Genomic DNA, 13860 nt, shown 5'->3' with positions numbered 1-13860 from the left:
TCTGGATTTAAATCCTCCTGAACTCTGTCATCTGGTGCCTTTGACACAAGTGATCAGGATCGGCTTTGTTTTTCTGCTAAAGCAAAGCTGATGCCCCAGAATCTCCTCCCTTCCAGCAGGACAGGAGCTCAGTCATGTATGTCTGCACAGCGCATCGCGGGCAGCATGTACCCTGGGTGAGCAGGGCACCCTGAGGTGTCCGGGGAAACCTGGCCAAGCACTAGCCTGCTGGTGCAGCCAGCCACCGAGGAATCCTAAGCCTTGGGGTCACCTCTGCTGTGCTCCCGCAAAGATCCCTGCCCATAAAACACTGCAGAAGCCCTTATACAGGACAGCAGAGAAATCCACATTACCTCTTCCAAAGGAACAATGTGTCCTAAGGGGAGAAAAATCCAGTTTATTCTTGTCTGGTTCCAAAGACTTTTTGGGACTGCAAGCAACGTGTTACGCAGGATATAGATTATCTCTGTGGGAATCCCTGGTGCAGCAGGAGATGGGCTGAAGACCCACAATCGCCAAGCTTCTCCTTACTCTCTAGGGAAACTGCATAAAGTCACCTATATTAGACTGAAGTAGATTACAAAGTAATTCCAAAAGTAAGAGAGGATCAGCTCCTCTCAGTAGGTATGGCTAGAGGTACAATGTATCTTCCCTGTTCTGGTCTTCTGAGTTTTTATGTTCTGCCTTATCTCTACCAATTTTTCATACAACCTAGTACAAGACAGTAATATATTCCAGAACCATAAAAACTCTAACTTCATTTCTGTTATGCAGGAGCGTAACACACGTGTTACCACAAATTTACTTGGAGATACAACCAACTCATCAACAGAAGCAACACAAACATTTCTGTTGTCAGAATGGCAATGCCTAGTAAAATCACTGCCACCAACATGAAAACACTACCCATGCTAGCAGCTGGGAGCTTCAAAACAATATGCACTTGAGTTGGACACAGGTTGCAATTTGACTGACTCAGAGCAAAATGGACAAAAAAATTGCTCTTTGAAGACCAATGCCTTCGAAGGTGGACACTAATTCTGGGGGTCCCTGCCTCAGCCTCCAAAGTCCTGACTGAGAGAAGGCTTGAGCATCCATTACTCCAGCTGAAGTCAAACAGTAACTGCAGACACATAAAGATTCTCCAAATTAGAGTGGGAATCACTGGCCCTCAAACACTGCACCTCTCCAAGTCTGCAGTCCAGTCTAAAACTATTGACGTTAAGTGAGTGTTGCTATGGTCACTGCAATCTTAACAAGCCCTAGAAGTATCAGCAAGAAGAAAACATGAACCAAACTGAATCAGGTAGAAAGCTGTAGCAGCTTTACTGTTCTCTGCAGAATTGGGTTCAAGCAACACAGAAAGATTAATTTGACAAGTCTCTGCCTGTTTGCCATTTGCCCCCATCACACAGCTTTCGGAGATGCAGCAGCTGTACCGTAGATGCTGACCTGTCAGGGTCACCTCAAGATAATAAAACACTATATACGGCTAATATGCATAAAAATTTTTCCAAATTAGTGCCATACATTAAATTCTTTCCCACAAAATGCAGAGCACTAACACTACAACACTATCTTTTTGTTCATAAGGATTGTTATGTCAAGCATGTTCTTACCCTGAAAGGTGGATCAGTCTTCTCCCTGTGTGGCACTTGGTCCAGAGTGCCATCAGTACTGCTCCTTTTCAAGCTGGATGTGACATCAGGCACATTACTAAAATCTGCATTAAAAAAGAAAACAAATAAATTAGAGGGTTATAGGACAGGAACAAGAAAAGTATTTGCTTTTATCTGCAAATACTTTCAGTGTCTAGTAGAATTACTATACGGGGAGAGAAGGAATACAAAATCTGTGATCCTCCCCACCCCCCAGAAAATAACACAAGAGGTCAAAGCAAGGAGCAACTATGCCTGGAAACCGCTTTCAAAACAGCAGCTGGACATCTAAGACCCTCTGAAGCAACACGCATATTTGATCTACTAAAATAAACCTAATGTTCTTGCTAACAGTGTGCTTTCGAAGGTAGCATTATCTATAATCACCACACTCTTTGCTGAGACAACCAGTGAGGATAATTAAATGCACTCAGTAGTTCTCCTTGGATGAGCACACTATTGTTCAACACGACTTAGTCCTGAATCCCTTAAAGATTTAAGAAGAAAAGAGAATTTTGCCTTGGAACAAACACCACCGTTCATAATACGGACACAATCCCTTCTTGTTACTCATAGTTTACCAATTTTTCTAAGTTTGGAATCCATGTACATAGTAGCTGGCACAATGCAAAAACCAGAGGAGGCACTGCCCTGCTCTGCTTATTGACAGACTGTAGCTTTCAATGACATTTATGTGTAAACTCAAGATCTATCCAGCAATGCAGAACATCCATATAAAAACGGTGTTTTTTCTCTTTACATTTCCTCAATTGGCTGCTTAAAATCTGCAGAGACATTTACATGGAAATTCTAATTGAAACTCTTAGAAGTGAAGAAGTGATTTTTGATCTGCAGTATTATCAATCCGAGTGGCTGAAAATCATAAAGCGACCACCAAAAAAATAATGAGGATTTTTAGCAACTTCAGATGATAAAATAGTAATAAAATGAAGGGTTTTTTTAATTTGCTGCTTTGTTTCCAAGACTTTAAGCCTCTGGGGTATAATTCACACCACATTACCACATTTTCAAACTCTTTCTCAACACCTACAAATGCTGGAGATTTATTTTTAAGTGAAAGATGAGATTCTCATTTAATCACTGACTCCAGCAAATGAGGTGGTAATTAAAACAAATATCACTCATCTTACAGTAAAATCATGCGAGCTAGCAATAATGAAATTGTGAAGGACAACAGTATATCTCTGCCTGGGTGTTGCTGTTGTCCTGTCCGTGCAGAGCAGGACCAGTTCCTCTCAACAAGAACTGACAAACATGACCTGAAGCAGGGAAGGAAATGGGAATTTTAGGCCCAAAAGAGCACCTTATAACCCATGAGGAGCCTTCCTGGGAAGAAAAAACATGGCAGACAGACTCCACAGGAAAGCCAGAGAGAAAGATGCAAATAACTTAGCACAACGTCATCTTGATACTTTGTTTTTCCATATGTTATTAAGGTGCCTATGCCAAGCTTGGCATCGAGGCTGACACTTTCCACTCAGATGCCAAAGACTTGACTACTCTGTCATTTCCCTATCCTTGTAGAACCAAGGTCCCATCACTTTTCTCCCCTCAAGCTTTTTTACGTTTTCCTCCCGGAGTCAGGTGTGGCTTCTGCTATCTCAAAGCCTACATAAGATGCAATATCCCAGGAGTTATCACCTTTCCAGAAAAAATATGTTTTATACAACTCTACCAAACAGGCACACAACTTCTTTAAGAACTTAACAAGGAGTCTGCTTTGTCTATTTATTTTATTATGCTTTTACCACTCCTCTTCCACCGAGTCTGAATAATTTTCTCCTGCCCTCTGGACTTCTAAAGTAATTTTGAGTCTCTCTTCTGTATGTGGGTACACGTGAATGCCTATCGACTTCCACCACTGTCAACTCCTGGATATACAAAAGGTAAGCCAACCCCTAAAACTTAAATAACATTTTCTTGGGGGTGGCGCGATGCCAAGGATATTATTTCCAATTGTTTCCCAGTTGTGCTCTTTTTACTTGCCTTCTGGGTTTTAATGCGCTTCTCCCCCATACCTCCAAACAACATGCACCTGAGACAGATGTTGCAGTGGCAGAAAGGATCTAGAGTTTGATCTCAGGTAGCTATCTAATGAGAAAAAAAACCTATGCCCTTTCCCTGATTTTACAAAATGACCATTAAGCATATTTCTCCTTTACAAAACAGGAAGTAAAACTAACTTACGCAAGCAATGAAGAGAAAACATAAATGTAGGAAGAGGAAAATAAGGTAAAACAGTCAGCAGGCAACATGAACAGAAGAAATCAGGATAACAACACCCAAAGTAGGCAAACAGAATATTATATCACTTTGTCCAGATGATCTATCTTTTCCTCCCTTCCTCCTAATCTTTGCTTTTCTTTTATAGTCTTATTGCCAGAGGTAGGTCTATATAGTCTTGCCCATTTTTACAGCATTTGCTATTGGCAGAATGTGTTGCTGATGGTAGGCAGAGTAAGCAACAGTTAATGTTATTTTAAATAGTAAAAACTAAAAAAAGCTACACGGAAAGGATCCAAGGTGAAAAAGGACATCCTACTGCACTTTGTATGCCAAATGAACAGCGGGAGGGAAGGAAGGAAGCATGTATGGCTTGTTGATCAGTTTAGCATCCATATCCTGTCTCCCTTTCCTTCTTTTACTGTGGAAGCAGACTTCCTTTGGATCTGCTCCTACAAACCATCAAACTATTCCCAAAGAGCATAGAAGCATCAACGTCAGCTGCATAGCTAAAAAAAAAAAACCAAACCAAAAACCAAAACAAATCAAAGGGCAAAGAAAATTAGTATTACCTTAGAGAACACGTAAAAAAGCCTAAGGACATAAATACAGCAGCAAGTCTAATATTGAAATTCTCTCTACTTCTAGTACTACATGGAAGGGGAGTAACAAGCCAAACCATACAAAATGTATTTTCTTTAAACATTCAAAACTGGATTTAGCTCTACAATAGGATTCATATTAACAAAGTTGTTCAAAAGTAGTAGTGTAAAACTGTTATCCTACAGGCTGGGTAACCACTATCCTTTCAGGCAAAACTAGCAATAAAACTCCAGAGAGTATGCACAGAATTAAGAGAAATGCTACAGCTGTGCAAGTACAAAATCATTCCAGTATATAATGTTCTGGATCTTTGCTGGGAATGAGCACAGAAAAGTATGCAAGGAGATACACATGACTAAAAATGATCCCAATGAGAGGTCAAATCAGCACTTCCTGGCAATTTTTTTTAATTAATATTATCATTTTTTAAAAAACTATCCCTAATGTTACTTACCTTACTACAATTACATTACTGACTAGTTAAAAAAAACATGGACTACTTTGCTGGAAACATTGTTTGAGAGGCTTTCCAGCATAGTAATGGTGAGTATACCATGACTAAGTCTGCTTATACAGCTCCATTACAGTAGTACATTTGATTTATTCTATTGACATACTTGTGACAAACCTGTCTGGAAGAAAAAAGGGACTGATAATATTGGGTTAAACAAAACTTGGTTTAAATCTTTTAACATAATTTTTCTCTACTACAGAACCTCTCTGTCCTGTTCACACACACACACTCATGCATGGTGAGTTGAAATGCATATCACTTCTATTTGGGGAGGACAGGAACCTCTTAAGCAGATAGCTTCTTCTGATCTAGCAAACAGGAGTGTCTCCAGACACTAAAATACAAAGTCAGTGTGGTGGGTTGACCCTGGCTGGATGCCAAGTGCCCGCCAAAGCCGCTCTATCACCCCCCTTCTCAACTGGACAGGGGAGAGAAAATACAACGAAAGACTTGTGGGTCCAGATAAGGACAGGGAGAGATCATTCACCAATTACTGTCACGGGCAAAACAGACTCGACTTGGGGGAATTAGTTTAGTTTATTACCAATCGAATCAGAGTAGGGTAATGAGAAATAAAAACTAAATCTTAAAACACCTTTCCTGCACCACTCCCTTCTTCCTGGGCTCAATTTCACCCCCTATTTCTCTACCTCCTCCCCACAGCAGCGCAGGGGGACAGGGAATGGGGGCTGCAGTCAATTCATTGCACGTTGTCTCTGCTGCTCCTTCCTCCTCAGGGGGAGGACTCCTCACACTCTTCCCCTGCTCCACCGTGGGGTCCCTCCCACAGGAGACAGTCCTCCATGAACTTCTCCAACGTGACTCCTTCCCACAGGCTGCAGTTCTTCATGAACGGCTCCAGCATGGGTCCCTTCCACGGGGTGCAGTCCTTCAGGAACAGACTGCTCCAGCGTGGGTCACCCACAGGGTCACAAGCCCTGCCAGCAAACCTGCTCCAGCCTGGGCTCCTCTCTCCATGGGTCCACAGGTCCTGCCAGGAGCCTGCTCCAGCACAGGCTTCCCACGGGGTCACAGCCTCCTTCGGGCATCCACCTGCTCCGGCGTGGGGTCCTCCATGGGCTGCAGGTAGATATCTGCCCCACCATTAACTCCATGGGCTGCAGGGGGACAGCCTGCCTCACCGTGGTCTTCACCATGGGCTGCAGGGGAATCTTTGTTCCAGTGCCTGGAGCACCTCCTCCCCCTCCTTCTTCACTGATCTGGGTGTCTGCAGAGTTGGTCCTCTCACAAATTCTCACTCCTCTCTCCAGCTGCAGTTGCACAGGTTGTTGGGTATTTTTTTCCCCCTTCTTAAATATGTTATCCCAGAGGCACTACCACTGTCACTGATGGGCTTGGCCTTGGCCAGCAGTGGGTCCGTCTTGGAGCCGGCTGGCATTGGCTCTGTTGGACATAGGGGAAGCTTCTTGCAGCTTCTCACAGAAGTCATCCCTGTAGCTCCCCGCTACCAAAATCTTGCCACGCAAACCCAATACAGTCAGCTTGTTGCAAAAAAGAAGAGTAGCAACCTCAGATAAATGCTAAAATTCTCAGAAAACCACTGGGGAAAAAATGCCATTATGTGAAAAGCTTAACTACATCATATGAAATGCATGCCAAACTTTTTGCTTGGTTTCTAGCAATGAACGACCAAGTACTAATAACCTGCTCAGCACCTTCAGGTACCAACAGCATCACCAAAGAAGAATGCCATTACTCCTGCAATGTTGTGTCTTGCTCGCAGGCAGATACGTGACTCACAATCATTCAAGAGAAATTATAATGTAACCACTAAAATCTGAAAGAAAGCATACTTCCTAAGTCATGCTCCTCACTACTCATCATTCAATTAAAAGGAGAACAGAGCACACAGATGGGACAGTCGGTGAGAAAAACAAACACATACTGCATATCCAAGAGCTCTGTACGCCTACAGGAACGTCTCTTCCCACGTCACTGTGGTGATACACATACAAGTGGTCAATATGGAAGTTATTCACATGTTTGTGAGCGGTGAGGTACAATGGAAACACATCCTCTAGCAGATGTGTGAGACAATAATAATCTGTGCTACAATCACAGCCAAGAAACCAAAGGAAATCAACTGGAAAACATCAACATCAACCATCCGGCAATTCATTTACCATAAAGAAGCCATCGACAAATGCAAATGTCACTTATCTCTTTTTGTCTGTTTAATTAACGAACAAGCCTTAATTTACTTTCTAGTCAGCGCTGCTCTTACCACTTCAGCCACTCCCTGCAAAGGCAAAATTACCCTGAGGAGAAAGTAGGAACTGAGGATCCTGTTTCTTTTATACTTCTTTTTTCCATAATACTTCAGAACTTGTTCCGTTTTAGATTTTTCTCACCAATTTCAAAAAACGTCAAATAATCATCTCAAGCATGTCAAGTGTTATCAAATGTCAAGCACTATGTAGGTGGTGTAACCACCCCCTTTTTCAAACTACAGCAAGAGGGTGTGTTTCCACCTGCCACTCTACTGACAACAATAAATTGAACAAAAAATTCCTTCTAGCTCTACATGAGAAGACAACACAGCAAAATTAAATGCGCTCAGTCTCTCATTCCACGACAAACTAAGACCACTGCAGGGCACCATTTTCAGATCTAGCAGGAGCAGCAGTTCTGTGTATCACTTGATAACTACCCTCAGCAAGTAAAGAAGCACTCTGACAGCCACAGGCAGTCCTGACCTCGGTAAAAATATAGTGACTACACCAATATGGAAAATCGGGTTTCCATTCTGCAGTATTTCTGAGATTGCAAAAATGGTTTGCTTTGTATCAGAATGAAACTATGTCATTTTACATTATGCTACTCTATTTTTGCCAAAACGCTGAGAAAGCGACACCGCAGAGCAAAAAGAAGTAGCCTGACACCAGGATATTCATCCATGATGTAGGAGAGAGAAAGATGAAGTCTCCTGCTCTGTCAGATTCAGGTGAGGAAACCGAACCTGGGTCTGTCTCAGCTACGGTAAGATGCTTGATTAACAGCTAGTAGCTGTGAGTCTTTCCTGGTACTCCCAACTCCACTTCATCTACTTACAATATCACTAAACATTCACTACAGCAAATAGATTCAGACTCTAAAGTTCACGGTAAAGCTAGTCCCATAGGACTCCACTGACCCAGGCTCAAATCTGTCTGTCCTCAACAGGGAAGACTGAGGCAGGATAGCAATTAATGACTAGAAAATGACCGTGTCTGAGGTGGGTGCAAACAGAGTTGCACTCATGCAACTCAGCCAGAGGATTAACCTTTCTTTAGGTCTCAACATTTAAAACCTGGCATATGAAATTGAAACACAAGAGCAAGGGTTTTTAATAAATGATTCAACTGATGATGGGGAAAAGAGGATGATGCTATGCAGCTGGTGAATAACAAGCAATAGCTATGTTTAAAGAAGGAATGAGTATGTTGGGGAAATCTAATGTAGGAAACTACAGATCTGTGACCTACATAGTAACCTAAGGCTTTCACAATCAATTCAAGGAAAGAAAAATTTAAAATGTGGAGATAAATGGAAAATTATATACATACAGTATGGGTAAACAGACTGTGTCAAACGAACCTGACATCTGCCTTTGATAAAAGATGTTTTTAAAGACAAAGAACATAGGATAAATCCAACCTTCTGGAAACTTAGTTTAAAAAAAAAAAAAAAAAAAGAAACCTTTATAATATCCCAAGGGAAATTATTAGCTACAATGAAAAGGATAGGAATTAAAACAAGGCAGAACTGGCTAGCAGGTAAGATAACAATAGATTGGTCTGAATGAACTTCTAGGCCTGGGAGAGGCTAATGGTAGATTTGGTCTGAGGTGGGTTTGGGGACCAATTTTACTTGACATTTTCAATTCTTTGTCTCAGCAAAAAAAGTACAATAGGAAGTACTCTGATTAAATACTCTAATCATTCAAAGTTAATACACAGCATTAATTAAGAGCATGACTGGAGATGCATAAAGGAGATGCAAGATGACCTTGAAGATGGAGCCACAGTCCCAGAATGAAATGGCATAGAATAAAGTTTCAGTGACCAGTAAGAACAATTTCTTCTATAAGCTGTGACTCATTAGTTGGAAACATGAAAGGAAGAGAAGTGTAGCAGTGTGGAGAAGGGGTTAACAACATGTAGTTGTGAGCTAGAGCTACTTAAGTAATGGTCAAGGCCAGCAGATACTGATCAGTTATAACATTGGCCAGGAATATATCTATGCTGGCAATTAGAAGATGGGCTTTCAACCATCACATGAACAAATTTCTGGAACAGGCTTACCTGGGAGCAAAGAATGCAAACAGTCTATCTTATTTTAAAACGGAATTTGATAAATATATCAATAGGGTTGTTGAAAGCCTGGACTAGCAGAGGACTGGACTCACTGAGTCTGGAAAGTCTTTCCCATCCTAGGTTCCTCTGTCACCAAAGTAGCGCAAATATCGCACTGATGCCTAAATACAGCTGCACAGGCACATAGATGGCCAGAAGCCTCCGTCTGTTCAGTAGAGCCCAAGGAATACTTTAAGTTTCATCAGTGCTGGTGTGTAAAGATCCTGGCAGAGAGTGTTTATGACTAAGAGAACACTTGTACCACGCGTGCACATTGGTGAAGAAGCCCCGACAGTTGTCCTACACCCCAGTCACTTGCTGATTTCAGCTCCGATGTTCATTATTAACTCCAGTGGTTACTCTGCTACAAACCGATCTTTCTCCTGTTTGTAGTTCCCTGGCACTTGAGAGGGAATTGGGGCTCTCATTTCCTGTCCTCTCTGCTGCAGTTTTTAATCGCAGTAGTTAGTAGTTAGTCGCTTCAGATACAGCAACATACATACACAGAGCTTCAAGCAATTGTGATGGGGTTAGTCTAGCCTGTAAAAGACAGATACCCTGATCTCAGATCAGAGCAATTGACAGCATTTTTGAACACCGGTATTGTCCAGTGATTTCAGATAGATGTTGCAAAACAGCAATAAAGTGGGCATCAACTTATTTCGGAGAATACTAATATGAATTTTAGCTTGAAAAAAAATTGGGATCTGTAATTATAAGGAATTATAGCAGGTCTGGTCTATCCACTAGGAAAGAATGTATTCAATATTTTCACTGATTACCAAATGCTCTAGAAACTGCCAATAAAACACAACACAGCCAATCTTCAGCATGTACAATATTCTCCCTCTCCCCATTACAGAGAGTTTCCATAACACGGGTGCATGGTTTAGATGGAAATGAGATATTACATTTGGGTAATAAAGTTAAGCCAGGTGTATGGAAAGCTGCATTTTTCATTGTTGTGTGAATTCTCCAGACTGATCAGTTAATTATGATAAGCTTGCAGTTCCCACATTCTTCTAGCCAATGCTACTATCAAGAGAAAAGTAAGCTTTCAAGAGAAGATAACAAATATGTCCAAAGTCCCTGGTGCAAATAATACTAAAGTCTGAGCCAACTCTCAGAAAGGTACAAAGCCTTGGTGGTCTTAATGCCTTCAGACTTACTGAAAAACAGGGAGTGGTAGGTGAAGCATTCCAGCATTGCCTGGAGAAGAGAAATATCAGTGTGGTGAACTCTAAAAATGCTCCCTTGGAGACTCGTACTCATAACTTCAGTTAAATGGTTCAGCCTGGCAGGTAGCATGCATGTGCTTATTTCTTTTGGTTCGATACAACTAAATATATCTCAGGTTTTCAACAGTATATTTACTCTTTTGTAATGAAGTTAAAAAATAGGTATGTAAACATTTCCTTCTGTATCCTTTTTCCTTCTGAAAGACTTCAAGACTTTCAAAAAGTAACTGTTGATCCAAAGGAATTTATTGAATGGCTTTCAAGAGACATTCTCACAATCTCTGTTAAAGAAGGAATCCAAGTTTCATCAGAGAGATATGAAGGGTTCTGGGTTCACTAGTTCAGTTATGAATAACTCATATGTCTTGCTTATGTGAGGATCAGACCTTTCAGCTCTTTGGCTCATGTTATCCCCTGGGATCAGCATGGAAGGGGCACCCAGCAGCTGGCATCCAGGACAGAGCCCGTGCAATCTCTGCAGCCCTTTAAATTTCTGTCTAGGTTGCAAAGAGTACATTAACTGCGTTCAGGAAGGAGAAAAGCAAGAGAGTTCTGGGAGGAGAAGACAAACTCCCATGGAAGATGCATTAACTGTCCCACAACAGCCATTTGCACTGGGGAAATTGCTAGTAAAAGTGAGAAGGGTCTAGAAGATGAGGTGTGGGGATAAAGCTAAGTAGATTTAGTAAAGCTGTGATACAGGAGGACACTGGAGTTGCTCCAGGGTTTCCATCATGAAGGCCCAGGTCTGGAAACATCAGGAGGTGTTTGGAGGCATACAGTTCTTTAAGACCTTCATACAAAAGCAGTTTTTTTCCTCTAAACCCTCTTTGGCCAGAGAAGGATGATTATAAATTTGGTGATAAGTAAGCTGAAAAAAATTCAGAGCCCATAACACAAGAATGGTCCAGCTCAAGTGCCATGTGGAGAGCTAACTTCCACCTAGGAACAGTGCACTGAAAAGTCCTACTTTACCTCAAGCTTTTTATCTACTTCCTTTGCATGTCACAGCAGCAAATAAACAAACAAATAAATAAATATTTTTTTTTTGCACTCTTATGTCCTTCCAGTACAAGCTTTGACATATGAAAAACGGCTGCTACAGTCTAAGCTATTCATGGGGAGTTTTTACAGCCACATTTGATTTCTAGACCAAAAGCTGTCTCCAGGTAGCTTCTGCACTAAGGAAACAGATCTAAGAGAAGGCAGGTAGGTTGCAGCCACAGATGAGAAATATCCGTTGAAACCCATCATATCCTCCACCACTTCAAGCTGAAAGTGAAAGCAATTTGATTCACCTTTCATCTTCACTGGGGTTCTCTATGAATCTGGGCAAACAACTGAGGTATCATGGACCCTAAGTGCAGATTCTTATTAATCTCCAATTAAGTCTTCCAGAATTACAGGAGTGTTCCTGTTAGCTCAGTTCAGTAATTTTAACAGGAATTTATGTAAGTTTTTAACTATTGCACAGTGCCAGTTCAGTTGTTCCCCCACAGCTGGCACTCACAGGCACGTGTTACTACTTAAGCATTCACACTCCAAGGCTGGAATAAATTCAAAACAGTTTGCGGGCACTAACTGTGGTTATTAACTGTACAGTGGTTTACAGCTTTCATGCTGCTTTAACCAGCAGTTAAAAAGATAGTGAAATACTAAATTTATTACCAATTCCAAAACCCCTTCCTCTTTTTGCCCAGGAAAATTTCAAGTTCTTCTGAAAGCCTTCGACCTAACTTCAGATATGTCAAATTCTAACTAACTAACTAGCTCAAATTCTCATTGCTAAATTAACATGACTTGAGTCTACTATACAAGTAACTTCAGTTTCTAGAAAACTAAAACTAAACATGTTAGAGAAAAACAAATAAAATGCACTGGATTTTAACAATTCAGGAATTTTTTAATCTCTGAAACATATTTTGGCTTTTATCACTTGTTGTTGTCCCAGGCATTTTGTAACCTATTTTGGGACTGTCTAGAAGGTATGTTCTCAGCTTAGCTCCAAGGCTGTAACAACTGACTCTTTGGCATAGCTAGAAACTTCATTCAGGAATTCATTCAAGATGTTAGATCTGGAAAGAAAATTAGCATACAGCTGTCATAACATCAGTCTTCCTAGATAGGGTTCTTAAACACAGAATTAATAGTTGCCTGTCACTGACAAGACTAATTGTTACCAAACAAGACATGCAATCACAGGCCAGACAAGAAGGTTTCCTTCATGGCCCTTCTCATCCATGTGTTTTGGCTTCAGGGAGCAAACTATGAAACATCAGAAGGTGCTCTACATACTTCCTGAAGGACAATGCAACCAGGCTGCTTCTTTTTGCAGATCTGATACTGCCTAGACAAAGAGAAACTCATACTTCTGGCCAGGGTCTGAAATGCTCAAGCAGGACAAGTCTCTCTTCTTTGTTCTCATCCTTCAGTGAGGAAAATGACGCTTCTTCTTTAAACACTCCACATTTTCATGTTTAGAAAAAGCCAGTATGTTCATGCAAATATTCTTGTATTGTACAGCTTGCTTAAGACATGTTGGGCCACATGCTGAACAGTGGCTTAGCTCCAGTCAGCCACCTACTTCTGCAAGTGTGACTTTCTGTAGGCTGCTTTATACTCTCTTTTCTTTTTTTCTAAATATCTGCAGAAATGTCCATTTTCAAGCTGGAGCAGAGTCCTTTAGATCCCTTGGGAGTTCCTTTGTCGGTTAACTGTTCATCAGGAAGCAAAGTAATTTGACTCATTTGCTAATTCAGTAATCGATAGGAGATACAAATTAGCAACATAATAGGAAATAGCTGCCTGCACTTCTGTAGCAATGCCTGATTAGCCCCTGCACGTCAATGGTATGTTTTTATAGGGTTATTTAACTATCTAAACTTTCTCTGTCCAAGTATCTGCCAGTCAGACAACTGTTCAGGCTTTTCAGTTTTAAGCTTAATGCTTCACACTGGCTTCTCAAGTTGTTACCTAAATACATTCGTTTCCTAAGTTCATACCAAATGCCTTCTTAGATGCAGTCTCACTGGAGGCCAGTGTTAGCTGTAGCTAGTGCATCACCCTTCTACTCCAGTTCAACAACTGGAGATGTGTGGCTGCAGTACGGAGGAGGAACACATTGCAGAGCCCATGTTGGGTGGCCACCATCCTCTACAAGTGTCAGCAAAGGCTGCAGCCCACTGCTGCCATTAGTTCTTCCAGGCTGGGGCTGCTGGACATGCAAGGATGCTGTCAGTGGCTCCTCT

The 13860-nt window shown here is 41.4% G+C and overlaps 1 protein-coding gene across 6 annotated transcripts in view; it reads right to left on the bottom strand.

Annotated features, from left to right (window-relative positions):
- The window catches only part of TIAM2 (TIAM Rac1 associated GEF 2), a 175718-nt gene that overhangs the window by 29487 nt on the left and 132371 nt on the right, over nucleotides 1-13860 (bottom strand). For 5 of the 6 annotated variants that reach the window (XM_087773418.1, XM_087773417.1, XM_087773419.1 and 2 more), the window contains one exon: nucleotides 1620-1723. In XM_087773418.1, the coding sequence (XP_087629544.1) occupies nucleotides 1620-1723 (104 nt within the window). Of the gene's footprint in view, nucleotides 1-353; nucleotides 473-1619; nucleotides 1724-13860 lie in introns of those variants that run through there. The other variant, XM_087773426.1, reaches the window with a different exon arrangement.

Source organism: Nipponia nippon, unplaced genomic scaffold, assembly GCF_047370975.1.
Source record: "Nipponia nippon isolate SJK-2023a ecotype South Korea unplaced genomic scaffold, ASM4737097v1 scaffold_4, whole genome shotgun sequence".
In the NCBI taxonomy this organism is placed as follows: Eukaryota; Metazoa; Chordata; class Aves; order Pelecaniformes; family Threskiornithidae; genus Nipponia; species Nipponia nippon.
The sequence above is the reverse complement of the archived record's forward strand: the minus strand, read 5'-3'. Positions and strand labels throughout refer to the sequence as shown.